Below are 21,449 nucleotides of genomic sequence, written 5' to 3'. Positions count from 1 at the left end.
ATTTATTTTATTTCTTTCATTGGTCAAAGTCTCTTTTTCTTCTCTTACCTTGTACTGCTTAATTACTTCAGGCTTAAGAAAATTCTATTTTCTCAAGTTTATCTCATTAATCTCTCTTCTATTCTTCTAAAAACTAGGGCTCCTCCCTTATTATTCAGTTTGAAAAGATTTAGCTCCTAACTGCTCATTTTTATTATTATTATTTTTTTCTGAAGGGTTGTAAGCCCCTTGAAGAAAAATATTATGTCTTAATCTGGTCCTTATCTGCTTCCTTCATGCCTACATATACATGGATCCCCCCTTTTTCTCTAGTCTTAGAAATACTAAGTATTTCAAGATTCAGAAAACGTTAAGTATATCCTCAGTCCTCTTCTTTCTAAACCTTGTTCCCTTGGCAATTACATTCAAGTCCACCCCTTCAATTATCCTTTCTACAGATGATCCCTAAACCTCTAATTCCAAAATCCCTCTTGAGTTCTTGACCTACATTTTTAGTTTTCTGTGGGGGCACTTTACCTCAATGAACTCCTACCACCTCAAATCCAAGATCTCCAAAACTGAGCTTATTTTGTCTACCTAAAGGAAAACTTCTGTTGACTTCCGCATTTCTATCAGAAACTGAATATCATAGTCAGAAAAATCCAGTTACACATGCTAGCTCAAAACAGTTATGATGTCAATCTTTCTGCCACCATTAAAATTACAAATCTATTGCCCAGAGATACAGAAGTACTCCTATGAAGAATATATTAAAGCTTCGTAGTATCTAGAAATCAGCAGACATCACATGGTACAAAGGAACAGACATTTTCCTACAATCACAGATTTTAGAATTAGAATTAAAACTAAGATTACTGAATAAACCTCTTCTGCAATACTAGAACTCATTCATCTATCAGTGAAATGTAGTGCAAAGAGGAAGAGTCTTGGAGTCAGATAGGAATTTAATGTCACATTTAACTGAGTCATAGTTAAACAGTATGAAAATATTATTTAACTGTTACTGTTTCTTTATCTGTAAAACAAATTAAATGAGTAGATGCACACAGGTGCCCTGCACAGAGATGGCACCAGAGTAGGCATTCAAGAAACAGTAGAACCATTTCCTCCGTGCGGAAAACACACCGCTTTCTAAGCAGGTGCATGCAGTATGGGAGAGCCCTAATAGAAGTTTGAAACTTATGTGAAGTAAGTGCTCTAGTTCTGCCTGCTGAAGCAACACAAACTATGCCCACTTTCCCTTCGCAGAAAACTCCTTCAAATGATTGGAGTCAACTATCCCCCAAGAATTCTTTTCTTCTCTAGGCCAAACAAATCTAGACACTCAGAGCCTGGTATTTGGTTGTAATTTGGTAACTTAAGAATAATCAGCTAATATTAAAAATTCTAGTATCATTCATTTGGTAAACACTATGGTCATAACTGTCTCAGACAACAATCACCAAGGACACTAAAACTAGTAGTTGGTAGCTTGATAGTTTGAAAGGAAACAGGTTATCTTCCCATTAGACGCTTACATAAAGCTAAAAATGGCAACTGTACAGTGATGATATCTGAAAGATAAAACCTTTACCAAGTGATCAGAATTAACATCATCAGTAATGGGACAATTCGACACCATGTGCCTTCTGATATGAACTGAGAAGAACAGAACATTGTTTCTAAGGTATTCCTGCTAAAAATGTGTAACTCGAATCTAATTATGACATTGGACAAAACCAACCTGAGGGACATTCTACAAAATAAATGGCCTGTACTTAAAAAAATGTCAAAGTTATAAAAGACAAAGAAGACTGAGGAAATATTCCAGGTTAAAAGAAACTAAAGAAACATGTTAACTAACATGGTGGTCTTGGATTGGACCAAAAATGGCCTTAGTGGGACAATTACAGACATTTGAATAGGTGTGTAGATCAGATAACGGTACTGTATCAGTGTTAATGTCCTCATTTTGACAATTTTATTATCCTATATAAGAAAATATCCTTGTTTTTATGAAATTCATTCTAGGCTATTTATGAGTAAAGAGGCATCATGTTTGCAACTTACACATAAATGCGTCAGAAAAAAAATATGAATATAAAGAAAGGAAAGAAAGAATGGTAACACGAATGTGGTAAATGTTAACATTTAGGGAATCTTAGAGATATATGGGAATTTTCTGTACTACTTTTGCCATTTTTCTGTAAGTCTGAAATAATTTCAAAAGAGTTTAAAAATTCTATTATTAAAGCATGGTAATATCCACAAAAAATTAATTTCTCACAATCTTATTAGGTTAATTATTACAACCCTGATTTCTTATTAGGTTAATAATTATTAAAAAATAATCATTATAACCCCAATTTCTAGCCAAGAGAAAGCTTAAGTTGTTATCAAAGAATAAATAAATGGTACATTTGGGATATGTCTAAATCCAAAATCTATGTTTTCTCCACATCAACTCCTACCACACCAATCTATGAAATATTCTCTGGTTATTCTACAATATTTCTGTGACTTAGTCAAAACAAATAAACCAACAAACTTTTGATAGAGGACTTTTTCCATTTTCCTTTAAGCTAAAATAAAAAAACCAAAGGGATTTAATTTTTTTCCTAAGCAGTGGCAAAACTGAAAAGAAAGTGTCTCAAATTTTGGCTTTAGATAAGAATTGCTGCTGTTTGTCATGGCTTTTCCTTTTAGTTGTCAAAATGACATGCTATTTTAATATGAAAATCAAACCACATTTTCACCTTATCAACATTTAGCTACTACCATATAAATTGAATAGAGTACCACAAAAGCAAATAAGGAGGTATTGCCATATCTAGACAAAATTCAGAACAGTAACCTTCAAAAATTTTGTCTTAAAATCAATGCTAAATTGTTTTCCATATTAAAAAAAAAAGTGCTTTGAAGTTCCCCAAATTTTGGAACAACCAGCAATGTCTCTAAAATCTTAATACAACAGCCATATCTAGAAAGATCATCAATGAATTAGAAGTTTTCGAATTTAAGCTAAATTTTGTTCAATAAAGACCTTGATTATACCTTCAAATTTTTATGTGAGGGCTTCCCTGGTGGCACAGTGGTTAAGAATCCGCCTGCCAATGCAGGGGACACGGGTTCGAGCCCTGGTCCGGGAAGATCCCACATGCCGCGGAGCAACTAAGCCTGTGCGCCACAACTACTGAGCCTGCACTCTCTGCGTGCCTAGAGCCCGAGCTCCGCCACTAGAGAAGCCACTGCAATGAGAAGCCTGCGCACCACGACAAAGAGTAGCCCCCGCTCACCGCAACTAGAGAAAAGCAACGCAGCCAAGAATAAATAAAATAAAATAAGTAAATTAAGAAAAAAAAAAAAAAAAGCTGGTGGGACCAATGGACTGCAAAAACAAGTGGAGAAAAAAATTTTTTATGTGAGACCTGTTTTGAAAGTTACTTAGAAATATATCTAATACATCAAGATCTTAAAAAATATCACACATCTCAGTAATTCACCTCTTGCTAATCTGTCCTAAAGAAATAAACTGAAGTACAAATCAAGTTTTATGGGGGGGAAGTTTACTGCACTATTTCAATGGGGAAATAATTAAATTTTAGTGCATCTATAGGATGCAGCACCTATATAATGGAGCTGTAAAAATTATATTCATAAAATTTCAAAAATGTGCAAAAAAACATAATTCCTCATATAAAACCATAACTGCTTCCCAACACACATAGATGACACTAAATAGGCAATTCTGTCACCTGCTGAGCACTGTAATGACTTTGTATAATGTCATCAGAGAAGACATCAGAATTAACAAGGAGTTCAGTAACAGGGGAATGGGCAGACATAAAAGAGGGAAGAGATGAAGGGGGTGTCAAGATCACCAAGACTAGGACTAAGTGAAGCCACTGATTTTCCACAATGTTTGGGAAGACAGAAAATAGGTTTTGGAGGAGAATATTTAGGATGGAATTACAAATTGTGTGGCTGTAAGGAAACCCCACTTCTACTTCCACAACATGGTCAATAAGAGTCTGCTCTGAACATATAATTTTTTTCTTCCCCTGGGGAGTGAGAAAAGGAAACAGTAAGGAGGAATTCATGGAGATGTTGAGTTTCATGTCTGGAACAATTTGGAGAAGTACAAAGAAGTAACTAAACACTCAGAAAGAGAAACTGAAGACACAAAGCAGGCCTTAAAAACATAAGTTTTAGAAACTTGCAGGGTTACCAGGGGTATGAATGAGTTTTTCTTACCTTTATTTTTCTAAATTTTCTGTAATGGAATTTTAACTGGAAAAACAAGACAAATTCTTAAAAATATATCTGTGCAGAGATGAAAACGAGGGTAGTACCAAGTCATGATTTTTCCAGAAAAAGTAACAAAAAGGGATTAGTTGGAACATTCCCGCTATATCTCAATAACTAGCTGCTTCCAGAGGGTTACTGCACACTTGAAAAATAAGTCTAAGTTTATAAACCAAAACAGTTAAATTCTGATCATGAGCCATAACAATTCTATAATCCATTTAATTTATATGTTACTTTTATTTGAAGCTCACTGTTCTTTGTCAGCATAAAGTAAATTTAATACATTCAACATTTCTGAGAAGGTACAATTATATTTTCCATATTTTGCATATGGAGAAGGAAAACTATAGTCTTATGATTCAATTACAGGTTTTGAAATTCTTCAGGTAGTATTCATCATGGACTTTTTATTTTTAAAGGATTATACTAAGTGTTATATTAAGGAGATTGGGATACATGACATGCATTTGTTGTATAAAAAATTTTTTTTAAAAAAGCCAAATTTAAAAGTCAGAATCCTCAAACCATTAATTGTATAAATAACTAGGATATAAAGTAAGCTTCCACAGAGCTAACGGTCAAAGAAGGAAGAGGTCATGACTGGAGTAAGAAAGAAGTTCACGTATGAAGTGACACCTGAAATGAGCTTTGAGGGAGAGGAAGACTGACAGATGAGAAAATTGAGCTATTTCTTAGCTGATTATCAAAGATTCAGTTTTCATAATTCAGAATCAAAAACAAATTCTACTCAATGATCAATTAAGGATGGTAAACACACTGTGCTACATACCTCCAGTCCACATCCAAGTCTTCACTCACACTGGAGTCATCCTCAAGGTTATTGTTACCATCCAGCATGAAAGCTTCTGGCTGTGCAAATTCATTGGCAGGCTCATTTCCTTCATCACTGCTGCTTTCATTGACTTCATTGTACTGTAACCAAGGAATTTCTCCTTCTTCCAAGGATGTCTGTTCCCTAATACAAACATTTTAATGGAAGAAAAAAATATTATTTTTAAAACACATCATAAATTTTTTCTTTAAAGAGTTCTATTTAGTGCAAGTAGATACTTTATTCTTTGAGTTCTAAATTCTTGGTACTTAGATGATTCTAAAAATCTGTTTTCTTTAAAATGTAAAATTATTTAAAAGGGAAGCAAATTTGTTATAGAGTCATATGTATATAGAAATAGCTCATAATTACATAATAACCTATTTATTTGATATACATATTTCCTCTTTTGCAGGAGAAAAATAAGAAAAACTCATCCTAGACAATCTGAATCTTTAAGCCCTGATCTTGAGTAGTTTCCCTTCACAGTTAAAATAAAACCCAAGTGCTCAGCCCGACCTACAAATCTCTACATTATACATGCTTTCCCCTCAGCCCTCTTTTCCAACTCTTCTTATGTTCCTCACCGCTCTTCCCCCATCCCTCATTTACTATACTCCTACTATTCTTTCTTCTCTTGGAGCACATGGAGGTCATTCACCTTGGGGCCATTTCCTCTACCTGAAATGTACTTTCACCAGAGTTTTGCACAGCCTCCTTCCTTGGTTTTCAGAGTAAATGTCACTTCTTTCAGGGAAGCCTGTCTTGACCACTCATTTTAAGTAGATCACCAGTCACTGACTATATGTCATTCTTCTTGTTTTCATTATAGAACTTACTTTTACTTATCATTTTCTTATTTGTTTACTGTTAGTCATTCTCCCACTAGAAAATAAGCTCACAGAAACAGGGACAGAGAAATCAATAAAGAAAATAAGAAAGATGAAAGAAGTATTTCAAAACTATAAGGAAAAGGATCACTCGATAAATGCTATTGAGACAACTGGGTATCCACCTGGAGGGAGGGAGTTAAATCTCTATGTCATTATTTAGCCTTAAATAAATTCCATATCTACTTTTAAAAAATGCATGTCCATCCTCAACACCACTAAACAAAAAAAGTACAAGAAGAATCAGGAGAGACATTTTTACAAAAATCTCAGTGTCATTTTAAACATTATACAAAACCTTGAAGCCAAAGATAAACAGATTGTTAAATTTCACAACATACACATTAAAGAAAACACTTACAGAAAAGTCAAAACACCAAAAATCTGGACACAAAGACCAAATTGAGAAATATTAATAATTATATAAGAAAAAAAGGTATTTCAAGGCTGCAATGACCATTTATAAATAAATTATACTGGTAGGATTTTCTTTTTCATTTTATTTAACAAAAAAATACCTTTTACTATATCAAAAGGAGGTTAAATATAGTCTTGGCAAAGTTTAATTTTAGTTTGGGTTTTAAGATGAGAAATAATGTTATACAACAATTTATGTATTTCAACTTGAAGAACAACTCTAATTAGAATTCTATTCATTCTAATGTGCAAATTTAACTTGAGGGATAAAAATATTTATGAAAGAGATGCAGATAATGCCCACATACAAGAATCAACACATTTTAAATACAAAGAAACAGTATCTCTTTGTATAGCTAAATTCATAAATGTTTCTTTAATTTCAGATCCTAAACTACACTTCAGAATAACACATTTATAAGATTTAGTCTCGTAAAATTAGAGAAATTAGCATAACAAAATGTGCTTATTTTGTTAAATTTTTAATGTCTAACACATAAAGATAGTAGATGCTTTATTTTCATGCATAATAATTAGGTCCAATGAAAAATTAAGCCTCAAATGGTTTTAAAATACAAAATCAAACTAAAAATTCCTAAGCAGCACATCTCTCTTCACACCTTTATGAGAGTACTTGCCACACTGTACTGTAACTCTTCTGGTGACTCATTTGTCTTCTCCTAGACTGGGAACTTCTCAAGGGCATACAATGTTGTCTCTCATCATTGTAGCCTCACTTCCTGTAACAAGTGCTTGACACATCATAGGTACTCTCTCTCTCTCTCTGTGTTGCAAATGTAATAATAAATCCTTGAAAAATAATCTTTTAAAAGTCGAATAATTTAGAGATTAAACCCAGAATAGTCCTTGGAAATGTCTGTTATTTCTAAATAGATTTCTGTTTCCTATTATACAGCCATCAAAATGACTCTGTGGGCTTCCCTGGTGGCGCAGTGGTTGAGAGTCCGCCTGCCGATGCAGGGGACACGGGTTCGTGCCCCGGTCTGGGAAGATCCCACATGCCGCGGTGCGGCTGGGGCCATGAGCCATGGCCGCTGAGCCTGCACGTCCGGAGCCTGTGCTCCGCAACGGGAGAGGCCACAACAGTGAAAGGCCCGCGTACCGCAAAAAAAAAAAAAAAAAAAAATGACTCTGTTACTCTGTACTTCAGATACATAACATAAAACTCAAATACATTGGTGAAAATGATTCAGCATAAGAAATAAACATTAATTTATGAGTTTTTTAAATTCAAAGAAGGAAACTAAAATAAATAATTCTGAATCAATAAACAAAAATGTCATTAATACTCTTTTACTATATAAACAATTTAAACATTTGATTGTCTTTCACGACTCATTATAACACAGTTACAGAAACAGAAAATAAGTGCTGTGTAGCATATGCTTTCAACATGTTACATAAAGTTCATTCACCATTTAACACAAAACTTATCAGGCTAGAAGAGTAGCCATGTGCTGGGCCAGAGTTGGCTTGAAACTATAACAAAAGGAATTTTGATCTTAAAAAAAAAAAAAAGAGAGATTCTGAATAATAGGGTCAAAAGTATCTTTCATTTTGTGTAGCTAACAAGAGAAACAAATATCCCCATGGGAATGTAAGTATATAATGTAAGTTTAGATGCTTAAAAAATCTTGAAAACATTTCAGCAATCTCTGTTTTCTTCCTCCCTATATATATACACATATGCCCATACCACACACACACCATAAGTAACACATTCACAAAAATTTAGACCTCCAAGGCCCTTTCTTCATTTTGGTAATTCAAAAATCAACAAAATGTCATTACAATGTTACACAGTAATTTATGAGACTTAAAAAGACATATTATTTAATCATACCTCCAAATGGTCAAGTCTAAAAAAGTAACCCAGTAGATGGAAGATGCAGAAGCCCTACTGCCATTACTACCAACGTCACAAGTATTTCACCTGGGAAGGGAAATTGCCAATCTGTTCTTCCCTTTTGAGCAATTTCAGCACAGTTTGGAGGAAATGAATGCTGCTGCTGTAACAGGAAGCCAAAAATGCCCCATCAGGTATCTGCACAACCTACCTCCAGTGAAAATCCTAGAAGACCACCCACATGATATTCTCTTAATTACAGGCCATACTGTTACTTCAAAGCTTCAGATAAACAGACTGTTGCTCCCTTTATGATTTATGCTTCATGATTAAAGATCTCTATTTTTCAATAACAGAAACTAAATTTAATAACATTATTGGAATAGCAATATTAAAAGTATTAAGATATACCAATAAACTAATACTATTGGGTATCTTAAAGAAATTTTCATTAAAAAGTTTTAAAATATGTTATTATATAATCATGCATCGTAGAATTTCTGAAAGGCAGACAAATCAAATTAAATCCCTGAAAACACTAACTACTCTGATTTTACAAATCTGAGTGGCTTCCTTTAGCTAATAAAATCAGCAATTTGAGTATCCATTAAAAATAGCACAGAATATTAAATCTTCAGGTTAATACCAACATTTTAAAGTAATATAGCTATATTATAAGAAATTTATTTTATAAAATTCTGGACAGCATAGTAAACATTCCTAGTTAAATGGTATTTAACTAACCGGTTTTCATTTTATAACAAGACACACATACATTTAAGTACTTGCTAAGCTTTAGATATAAGCTCATTTTTAATAATACTAATTGTATAGCAAATGTTTAAGATTTCTAATCCCTATCGTGGAGGTAAGGTACAGAAGAAAGTAAATGAAATTTGACTTAAGAGTCAAAAAAGCCTAAAGGGAATTACAGCTTACAAAATCAAGGGTACCCTGTTGCAAATCCTTTGCATGGATTCCACGGCATCCAGTTGCTAAGATGGATTCCCAACACTTAATTTGAAGAACTGTTTCTTTAGTCTAATATATTTAGCATTGATTAATAGAAAAATTTTATTATTAAATTTTTACTAAAAAATGTTAAGAGTATTTACATTAAAAGTTTGTAAAGTCACCAGAACAGCTGGAAAAGCCTAAAGAAAAATACAGAAGTGTGATGTCTCTAATTTAACTTTAAATTCAAAAACATAAATCTCAAATGGACACTTAATACTGCCCAGCAATTACTAAGTGTCTACCTAGTAAGTCTGTTGCCTGGTTCTCTGAAAGCCCATTTCCCACCTTTTTCTTCTTAAATGTCACCTTCCTATCCTCCCCATCTCTCAACATCTAGTAACAATGAGAATACTGAAGTCACTTGAGACTCATCTTTTCTTCCCAGCAGCAAATCTACAGACTCACCTACACTTGTACCTACCTGTTACCTTTCCACTAGTTACAATGGAGGAGTCTCTGCTCCTATAGACCCTCTCCCTGAGCTCTGGATCCCTTTTCATCTTCTTATCTTCTCAAGAACTTCACTTTATCTTTGCTATAATTATCAGTTAATTACTTTCTTCTTGAACATTCTACAAGCAAACAATCATGCTTTTAGGTTTTTAGGGGTGAGAACAACAACACTTTTCTAGGCCCCAAATCCACCTGTAATCCCTTCCCTTTAGTAAAGAATTGGGTATCTCCATTTTCTCACCTTCAATTCCCTTTATTTTTTAATTTCTTTTTTTTCAAATGCAAAATATATACAATCTATTTTAGTTATAAAGCATATTATACTGAACATTCATAAACCCACCACTTAAGCCAGGAACTAGAATATTACCACTGACTAACATATACCTTGTTTTCTACACTTTTCCTATCCCCTTGGCATGACCACAGAGCAAAGTACTATCTTGTTGATGCTGTTGTCATTCCACAGCATTTTTCTTTTTTTAAATATTTATTTATTTATTCATTTTTTTTGGCTGCGTTGGGTCTTGGTTGCAGCACACCGGATATTTTGTTGTGGCACATGGGCTCTCTAGTTGTGGTGTGCATGCCCCATGGCATGCGGGATCCTAGTTCCCCAACCAGGGATTGAACCGGCGTCCCCTGCATTGCAAGGAGGATTCTTAACCACTGGACCACCAGGGAAGTCCCTCTATTGCTTTTTTTTTTTTTTAATTTTAAAAAATATTTATTATTATTATTTTTTAAATTTTTGGCTGCGTTGGGTCTTCGTTGCTGTGCACGCGGGCTTTCTCTAGTTGCAGCGAGCAGGGGCCACTCTTCATTGCGGTGCATGGGCTTCTCATTGTGGTGGCTTCTCTTGTTGCGGAGCAGGGGCTTCAGGCGTGCGGGCCTCAACAGTTGTGGCACGCAGGCTCAGTAGTTGTGGCTTGCTGGCTCTAGAGCGCAGGCTCAGCAGTTGCAGCGCATGGGCCCAGCTGCTCCATGGCTTGTGGGATCCTCTTGGACCAGGGATTGAACCCGTGCCCCCTGCATTGGCAGGCGGATTCTTAACTACTGTGCCACCAGGGAAGCCCCACCTCCATTGCTTTTTGAAAGATGTTTTCACTATTTTTGCATACTTAAACAAGATATTTACTACTGCTTGTTTTTAAGCTTTATGAAATAGGTATCATACACATTTTCCCAGGAATAGTTGTTCTCACTCAATATTCTATCTTTAAGGTTCATCCATGCTTTTGCATGTAGCTGTGGCTCATTCATTACCATTGCTATGTAATACTCCATGTACGAATATGCCACTAATTTTTCTCTTATTAATTAATACTTGGGTAATATCCACCTCAACCAGCAGTGTGTAAGAACTGATTTATATCCTCCAAAACACCTGACGTTGTCATATTTCTTAATATTTGCTAATCTGATGGGTGGGTAAAAGATGATACCTCCTTGTAATCTTAATGTACACTCCCCTGATTACTAATGATCTAAGTAAGCATCTTTTGATATTTTTATTCACCATTAATATTTCTTCTTCATTGAATTACCTGCTCAATGTTTTGGTGATTTTGCAATCAGACTGTCAGTTTTTCTTACTGATGTCTAGGAGTTCTTTTTTTTTTTTTGCGGTACGCGGGCTTCTCACTGTTGTGGCCTCTCCTGTTGTGGAGCACAGGCTCTGGACGCGCAGGCTCAGAGGCCATGGCTCACGGGCCCAGCTGCTCCACGGCATGTGGGATCTTCCCGGACGGGGGCACGAACCCGCGTCCCCTGCATCGGCAGGCGGACTCTCAACCACTGCGCCACCAGGGAAGCCTTAGGAGTTCTTTATACATTCTGCACATTAAGAATTTATACTATAAATATATTTTCCTAGTTTGGTTCTTTCCTTTTCGGTGTCTCTTCCTTTACATCTTCTTTTATTTTTCTGCCTTTTATTATTCTCCCATCCTGCCATGCTAATACTTCCCCCTCAATGGCTACAGAAATGGTGCAACCTGTCTTGCTCCTGATCTTAAGGGGGAATTTTTTTTTAATGCTTCCTTATTGAAATGATTTCTATTTTTTTTTAGACAGTTTTTATGAGGGCAAGGAAATTCTGTTCTGATCTTAGTTTCTGAATTTTTATCATAAGGAGGCACTGAACATTACTAAGTGATTTTTTTTTCCCTTGCATCTACAGAATTTATCATATGAATTTTCTCCTGTATTTTGCTAACGATTTGGTGATGACATTTACAGGTATTCAATGTGAAACTACTTCTGCATATCTGGAATAAACTCAGATTGGTAACTGAGTTTTATCTGTTAAAAAAATACACTTACAAATTCAGATTTCCAATAATTCTGTTTAAGATTTTGATGTGTATTTTAATGAACGAAATAGGTTTATAATTTCCTTCACAAACTCTTTTGGTATTAGGGTTATATTGGCCTTATTTGAATGACTTGGAGAAATAGTTCTTTTTCCATTCTCTCGAAGGGTAGTGTGATATGATCCTTGAAAGTTTAGTTTAAGAGAATTCAGCTCTAAAATCACCTGGATCAGTTGTTTTCTCCATGGGAAGATTTTAAACCACTGACTATGTATCTGTAATAGTTATCATATTATTTAGGTTTCCTATTTCTTCTTGAGTGACTTTTGGTGAATTCTATTTTTCTAGGAATTTGTCAACTTCTTCTAAGTTTTCAAATTTACTGGTATAAAGTTCATAGTACTCTTTTTAAAAAGTCTATACAAACTTTATTGTGTTTGCAGCTGTGTCCGCTTTTGTATTTCAGTATTATTTATTTGTGTCATCTTTATTTTCCTGTTCACTATCAAGTAGAATGTCTCTTTTTCTTAATCTTTTCAAAGTATCAGCTTCTGATTTCTTTGATTCTATAGTAACTGTTTTCTGATTTATTGAATTTTGTTCTTATCTTCCCTAATTCTAATTCTTATCTCCTTAGTTTCTTTGTTGATTCTAATATTCCTTTTCTGTTTTTTAAGTTAAATGCATAGCTACTCCACTTTCAGCTTTTGTTCTTTTCTAACATAAGCATTTATAAAGATAAATTTCCCTTTAAATATCAATTTCATTGCAATTCCACAGATTTTGATTGGTGGTATTTCCATTATCATTGAGTTGGTGAGCATTTTAAACTTCTAGTATGATTTCTTCGTCCTACTGCTTTTTTTTTTTTTTGTGGTACGTGGGCCTCTCACTGTTGTGGCCTCTCCCGTTGCGGAGCACAGGCTCCGGACGCGCAGGCTCAGCGGCCATGGCTGCTCCGCGGCATGTGGGATCTTCCCGGACCGGGGCACGAACCCGTGTCCCCTGCATCGGCAGGCGGACTCTCAACCACTGTGCCACCAGGGAAGCCCTGTCCTACTGCTTTTTTAAAAGGATGGATAATTTAAAATGCATGGAGGGTTTTATATAAAGTATATTTATATATTAAGAATTTATATTTGTATTATTTATTTCTAAATTAATTGCACTGTGGTCAGAGAAAATGGTCTCTAGGACATTGATTCTTTGAAATGTGTTAACCTGTACTTTGCAGTCTAGTACATGTTCAGTTTTTGTGTGTTTGTGTATTCCACAGCATGTAGTGTTCATTAAAGCAAGCTTAAGTAAGTTGTCCAAATCTGCAATTAATTTTTTATATCCATGAATTATTAATTGAGAAAGGTATTTAAAAATTTTCTAATATGACAGAAAATCTGTCAATATTCTCTAGGTTGGTTAAATTTTGATGTATATATTTTAAGTCTGTGCATTCAAGTTTAAAACTGCTACATTTTACTAGTAAATTGGACTTACTACATAGTGACCTCCACTCTCCCCATTAATGCTTTTTCTGTCTTTAAGTCTAAATTGCTAATGTTAGTATAATTAGTCCATTTTCTTTTAGTTAGTGTTTCCCTGAAATATCATTTTCTGACCTTTTACTTTCAATCTTTCTGTATATTAATGCTTTAAGTGTGTCTTTTGTAAACAGCATTTAACTTTAAAAAAATCCAACTGATTTGAAGCTTTTCTTTCACAAGCAGAGAGTAAGCAATTTATGTTTATTACAGGACTTTTTCTTACATCCTGCTTTTTCATCTTTATTTTTCTTCCCTTTTTTATGCTTTTTCTTCCTTTTTTTTTAACTGTTATTTGGATTGACTTTAAATGTTATTTTTCCATTTTTTCCTCTTAACTCCTTTTTTCCTCTTCTACTGGTTTCCAATACATATACTCTGTATTTATTCTTGTAGTTGTTACCCTTGAAATTTTACCATACAAATTTAACATGTCAACAGTTAACTTTCAGACCTCTCCCAAACTATACACTTCAACTCTGAGCTTCCCCCATCAACTGAAATACTACTGCTGTCCAGCATTTTAGTTCTGTCCCCCCTCACCACTTGACTTCTATTTTTTTTAAATCAAACTACCGGTTTTATTATTGTAGGATATCAATGCAAGTAGCTGATGATTTTCAAATGTGTTTCTGTTTATACATATACCTGTACATCTACCTACAATTCAGGATACTTTCCTTAAACTTGTAGGTTAAATATCCAAGTGCCTCCTGCCGTCTACAATGCATGTCTCACTGGCACTGAAAATTTCAAAAAGGAGTTCCTACTTCCCAGTCCTCTCCTCAGGCTTCCTCATCTCAGTCAACAACATTAACATCTACCCAATGTTCCAACCAAAAAACCTAGGCATAACTGACTGATTTCTCCCTCATCTCACACCCAATCCTTCCTAATACTTATAACTCAAAAATATTCTGAAACCTCTTCACCTTTTTAAATTCTCACTACCATCCCCTCACAGCCTAATCCACTCTCATCCTCTTTTTTGCTTTAGTCCCTTTCCAATTCGATCTCCACAAAGCTGTTAGAGTGATCCTTTAAAAATGTGTGTCAAATCAGTTAATTCCTCACTTAAAATCTCACTGCTCTCTGAATAAATTCCAGATGCTACATGTCCTGCATAGTCTGGTTCCTGCCAACTTCATCTCATATTACTATTCTTTCCACTCATCTGCTTCAGCCCCACTACCGTCTTACATACCAAGCCCTTTCCTTTTCAGTACCTCTGCTCTCATCTTTCTTTTTGCCTAGAAAGCTCTCCTTCAACTAACTGCTAATTCTCATCTTTTAGAGCTCAGCTCAAAAGTCAATTCCTAAGAGAAGTCCTCCCTGATCACTCTAATTAATGTAAGCCTCTGTCAGTTACTTTATCACATTAGTGTTTTATTCCCTTCACAGTAATTATCAGTTTGTAATTTATCATATTTGTATCTTGTTTATTACCTGCCTCTCCCACCATAATGTAAACTTCATGGGAGAATCTTATTTGTCTTGTTCACTGATAATAATCCCAGGATCCAGTACCATGCTTGGCACATACTATATGCTCAATAAATATCTGTTGCATGAATAGCTACTATCACAAATTACATATGAAAAAATTAATAAAACTTAGTAAACTAACTAATAGTGATTAGAGATGATCAAACATAAAGTTAGGAAGAGGAAAAAAATGCCACCTCAACCTACCACTATCAAAACCAATTATGTTCTTACATTTCTTTCTTTACAAATTTTCTAATATGCTTTATCTCCAGAGTTTCTTACAGAAGTAATCTCAAACTGGAAATTTAAACTTTTTGAAAAGTAAAAATTGTAATGTCCAAGTTGAAATAGGTGTTTCCTAAGAAAACATATTTACCAAAACAGTTCCCTTGAGAGACTAAATTAGAACCAATTATTATAGAAAAAAAATTTAATTATCAAAGAAATACTCCCTCACAACAAAACACCAAGCCTAGAAGGTTTCACAAGCAAATACTAACAGTCTTTAAAGGAATAAATAGCTATTTAAACACCAAAAGATATACACACACACTCTCACACAAATATATATATATATTTGTGTATATATATGTGTCTGTGTATATATATACACACAAATATATAAATAAATAAATAAAATTGCTCATGATCATTAGGCCAAAAGTAAAAAATCATTATATCATTTCCATTGGTGCTAACAAGACTTTAATAAAATTCAACAAACATTCTTGCCAGAAACCTATGAAATACAAACAGGTAAAATTTCCTTAGTGTGATTGGGATTGACATATATACACTAATATGTATAAAACAGATAACTAATGAGAACCTGCTGTATAGCATAGGGAACTCTACTCAATGCTCTGTGGTGACCTAAATGGGAAGAAAATCCAGAAAAAGAGGGGATATATGTATACATATAGCTGATTCACTTTGCTGTACAGCAGAAACTAACACAACATTGTAAAGCAACGATACCCCAATTTAAAAAAAAATTTTTTTTTAATTTCCTTGGTGTGATTTAAGACAAAAAAATTGTGTATGTGTGTGTGTACATGTATGAAATCAACCTAAAACCCCAAATCATTCTTACTAGGGAAATACTAGTGGAGCAAGGGCTGGTAAACTATGGCCTACAGGTTATTTCCAGCTTGCCAATTTTATAAATACAATTTTGTTGGAAGACAGTTACACCCATTCATTTACATATTGTCTATGGCTACTTTTACACTATAACAGTAGAACTGAGGAGCTCCAACAGAGACTGACACACAAAGCTGGAAATATTTACTATTTGGCCCTTTGTAATACAAATTTGACAAGCCCTGCACTAGAGCATTCCCATTAAAGTTAGGAAAAGACAAAGATATATATCATCAACCACTAATTTCTGGAGATATCCAATGCAATTAGAGAGAAATATTAAAACTTCAACTTTTCCTACTGCCTGCATTTCCACGAAAAAATCACTGATTTCCCTCTGAGGGCTTCCCTTCTCCCTTGCTATTATCTTCACTGAATAGCAATGGCAGCTCTGATTCACTCATACCTGACTTACCAAAATGATCTTTTAAATGTCCAACATTTCTTCAATAAAGCAAAATGGAACACATACTGTATCTAAGACAAGACACTGTAATTACCAGTATTTTCAATTTAATTGTTCTTTGGAAAACACCGAAGGCATAACAAAATTCAGCAGGATCTACTGATCCTACATAGGGCTTGTAATGCAATTAATAGCATATCCAACATCTGAATGTGATGTATAACACTCTTGTGCAGTATGCATAAAAATAACAAATCTTACTGTTAACATACCCTTCCTGAAGAGATAATTCTTGGTTTTCCTCTTCGGGACCACTGCTATCACTTTGTAGTTCAGGTTCATTCTCATCTTTTCCTGGCAGAGTCTCCCAGCTTTCATCACTTGAGGACTGATCTTTTTCCGTACCAGAAAATCGATGAGGCAAAGAGGCAGACCATTCTCCATCACTGCATTCTGAACTGCAAATTTAGAACAGAAATATACTGTCATTACAAGTGCATTTATCATTTGGAGTGTTAACCAGGCATCATGGTAGAGAGTGGAGTACTGATGCTCTACATGTTTCATCAGGTGCCAATTAAATTTTAACATATTTTAAAAATAAATACAGGGCTTCCCTGGTGGCGCAGTGGTTGAGAGTCCGCCTGCCGATGCAGGGGACACGGGTTCATGCCCCGGTCCGGGAGGATCCCACATGCTGCAGAGCGGCTGAGCCCGCGAGCCATGGCCGCTGAGCCTGCGCGTCCAGAGCCTGTGCTCCGCAATGGGAGAGGCCACAACAGTGAGAGGCCCGCATACCGCAAAAAAAAATAAAAATAAAAAAATAAATAAATACAGAGATAAATATTCAGCAGAATGTAACTTTTTCAAATGAACATAGCATATGGCAAGTTATGAAATTATCAATTTATTATTTTCTTCATTAAAGTAACTAATTCTGTGGTGCTTAGACACAGGTTCTTTATATTTTAGACATACTTCTACACAAAATTTTCAGTAATTTATTCGATAATGCCAGGTTAAATGCTATCTGGAATAAATAATAGAGTTATTACTCATCTGACTTAAAACAACTTTCTAATTACATACTGACAACTGATATTACATCCTCTATGAATATATTTTCACTATTACCATGTTTTAAAAGCTTACTTTTTTCTTCCTTTTACAAAAAACACTTTACAATGGAGAGAGATTCAATTCATAAAAAGCAGCACTGACAAATCTTTACTGAAGTCCTTTGGTAAGATTGTGAACACAAAATAAATTTCAACTCAAGAGAATATTTCGATAAGGAATGAAAAAGTGTGATAAAAGGGTTAATAAAAAATCTCCGAAGAATTACTTTTAGATAGTATGCGTATTTAACTTTGGTTAATTTGGTCACATTCAACAACTCGCAAAGCATCAGACATCTTATATTACCAGAAGCTAAAATACTATTTAACAGTGTTGAAAATAAATCTTAAATGCTTTTTCTAACCATAGCAACCATTCTGGTCAAGAATTCTCTTAAAGATATTACCCTTTGTGCACTGACTTTTAAGAAACCCAAAAATAACAAAATTTAATCTACTTTTTTGAAAGGAAGTGATAATTGGTATTGTCTCCTTCTACAGGCAGATAAACCCAAGATGCAATTAATGAAGAGCAGCATTAATCTGAGCTCTGAGAAGTTAGCAGAAGTAAAAAAATAAAATAAAATCAACTTCCAATTTTCAGGGCCCAAACATCCTGGAGAAGAAATAGAACACAGCCCTGGCATAGCAAATAAAAGGTGTTCCTTCACTGGGTATGAGCCAAAACTGCTTATATTCTGTAAAATTTTCTGTGACCCAAAGAATAATCTAAGATCAAGTAAATCATTTCCAGACTTGTATCAGTGTCAAAATCTAACACAGAAAATAGTTTTAAAGGAGCTTACTGAGCTAACTTCCCTTGACTATGAAGCTTCTCAAATTCACAGCTAAATTACCAACTCCAGTTTTGAAATGTTTTTAAGAAGTAGAGTTGGATTTCTAGATTAATTTCTGGCAATTTTTAACATCTACTTAAAAGTGAATTTCATTTTTTAAACATTTCTCTCAGAGATTGATCCTGTCCAGAAAGATAACATATGAAACTTCTGAACTTTTCTGAATTAATGAAATAACTGATGGAATATCTCCAAATTTCAATAGAAAAAGAATGTCTATGATAAACAGTCAACATATTTAAGAAGCTTATGTCAAGGACTGGCAAACTATAGCCTTTTAGCCAAATCTGGCCCTGCTGCCTGCTTTGTTTGTTTGTTTTATGGTATGTGAGCTAAAAATGTTTTTTTTTTTTTTACCTATTTATATTGGATTTTGCCTCTTAGTTTAAAAAACCTAAAATATTTACTATCTGGCCCCTTAAGAAAGTTTGCAGACCCCTGGCCTACATCATTATTACTCATTACACATAACACTCACCTCGAAGTAGATAATTTTTAAATATATATCCCTAGCCCTGATCACCATACTAAGCTTTTATAACCACTAACTGCCCACCAAACATTTTTAGATTTTCAGCCTCCTTTTAAAAATTATAGTTTTATAACAAAATTCATCTGCCATATAAGTCCCTTTCTTTATTTTCTATCTAATGGTATTATCCTGCCCTTAAGCTGGAAACCACATATCTTTGACTCTTCAGAAACTCCCCACTTTTAAGTCCTTTTTTACTTTCCATTCTTTCTGTTCAATGGCTCTTATGTACTATCTCCTTTTTCTCCATTTCCCCTAACAAACCTTGGTTCAAGTGCTTTTCTCCAAACCTAGATTGAGACAATCAATTATTAACTGGTGTCCCTAAACTTAATCCCAAATCCCTCAACTCAAAGAACGCATTCTGAATATCCCTATCACTTCCATTTATATCAAACAGTACATTTCTAACATTACTCCAAAAATTTTCAACAGTTCCTCTCTACTAAAGCTGCATTTCATAAACTTAAGCCATTTGCCTACAGTACTCACAATTTTTGCTACAGTTGTACATTAACACTGTGTCTTAAGGTACAGCAGTTGAGAACACAGGTTCTGGAGTCAGCTGGCCTGGATTTGAATGCACCAGTTATTAGCTGTGAAAAAGTTACTTAACCTCTCTGTACCTTTATTGCCTCACCTATCAGGTAAATATAATAGTATCCACTATCTCCTTGAGTTCATTTGAGGAATAAATGAGTTAATATATAGAAAACATTCTAACAGTGCTTAGTAAATAATGTCATCAGCAACTATTATCAAATCTTTTTTTAAACAACAGTTTTTTTTTTCACTCAAATACATTTTAGTTATCTCTTAAGCAATATCCATAAAGTTCCAAATTTGATGTGCTAGCTATATTTTTTTTGATTCACACTAATATAAATATATAATGATAAAAATTAAAAACACTTGTCTGCGTGCCACTTAATATATTTTACCCTCTTTAAAAAATACTGGCCTACAGAAAAAAAAAGTTTGAACTTCTAATGGCACTTATGATTTACTACATCTGATCCCAGTTATGAGTACATCCTTACATCCAACTCTTTCCTTGCAATATGCTCTATTCCAAATGCTGTCCCCCAAATACGAATTTTCATCACAACTATTCCTCCCACCACCAAGAATGTCTTCACAATCACTTCACCTTTTTTCCCATTTCAGGACCAGATCACTCTTTCAAGACCTTCCTCTACAACACTGCTTCTTTTGTTTTTCAATTAATTAATGGACTAGCCTTCTTATTCGTTCAGTCTAAACCACTAAAGTGCAGCTGCTTCTTTAACACTGCATTTAAAGGTATTTTTCTAAGTGCAAAATCACAGTTCCTTTTCCCAGAAAAGCATCTAAGGAGATCTGTCTGAATTGTGAAGCACCTGTAAGCTCTTGGAAGTTAACTAAGACTGTGCTATCGAACGACTTTACATAGACAACTTTCAGTGATATCAGTTTATTTAAAAAGGGCCAACAATTAATTGTCTTTAAAGTACGTTCCCCAGAAATTAACATACATTTGTGATATAAGTGATAGAAAGTAATATATCAATAATTTCCTATTAATAATTCATTCTGAACATTATTATCTATGACAAATTTCAAACTTAATGTCTATTAATAATTTGTAGCTCTAAAAGTCCAAACTGGCTCAGAGGGCTAGTCGGAGGAAACTATGAATCGATGGCTAAGATTTTTTACTATGAAAAACAAAAAATCTACCACAGGCAATTTCTTTACTGAAGAAACAAAATACTACATTTAACATCAGGTGAAAGTTCCATCTACAACATATGATAGCCTTTTTCACCGTGGCAGTGGAACACCACAATGGCAAGAGCAAGCTCTGAAGTCTGATAGAGTTTAGGTTAGGATCTGCTCAGTACTTACTAGTACAAGCCTGAGCAATGAATGAACTTCCCTGAGCTCACTTCTCCTCATCTGTAAAATGAGGATATTAATATTTACTTTTCAGGTCTACAGTGCTGTTTAAATGAATACCACAGATAAAATGTTTTGCACAATTTTTGGAAAATGGTAAACATTTAATAAAGGTAGTTCCTTCTTTCATTATATAAGCTGTTTGCTTAGAAATTTCATTTGGATTTTCTACCCGCACACCACCATTTTCCTCTTTTCTCTACCAAAGAAAATCTACTTGACATCCTCTGGTCTTACTGAATAGCAGTATCAGCCTCCTGGTCACCCAACAGCTTTATACCAGAGGTCAGCAAATTATGCCCTGGAGCAGAAGCCAAATCCGGCCACCTGTCTGTTTTTTAGTGGCCCGGA

General features: G+C 34.5%; 1 protein-coding gene across 1 annotated transcript in view; it reads right to left on the bottom strand.

Moving 5' to 3' along the window:
• PJA2 (praja ring finger ubiquitin ligase 2) overlaps nucleotides 1-21,449 on the bottom strand; it is a 76,944-nt gene that overhangs the window by 16,524 nt on the left and 38,971 nt on the right. The window contains exons 5-6 of the mRNA XM_060009040.1: nucleotides 16,926-17,111; nucleotides 5,078-5,263 (exon numbers count right to left, since the gene is read on the bottom strand). Of these exons, the coding sequence (XP_059865023.1) occupies nucleotides 5,078-5,263; nucleotides 16,926-17,111 (372 nt within the window). The remainder of the gene's footprint in view (nucleotides 1-5,077; nucleotides 5,264-16,925; nucleotides 17,112-21,449) is intronic.

This window comes from Delphinus delphis, chromosome 3 (assembly GCF_949987515.2).
Source record: "Delphinus delphis chromosome 3, mDelDel1.2, whole genome shotgun sequence".
Taxonomy (NCBI): Eukaryota; Metazoa; Chordata; class Mammalia; order Artiodactyla; family Delphinidae; genus Delphinus; species Delphinus delphis.
This window is presented reverse-complemented; position numbering and strand designations above follow the sequence as displayed.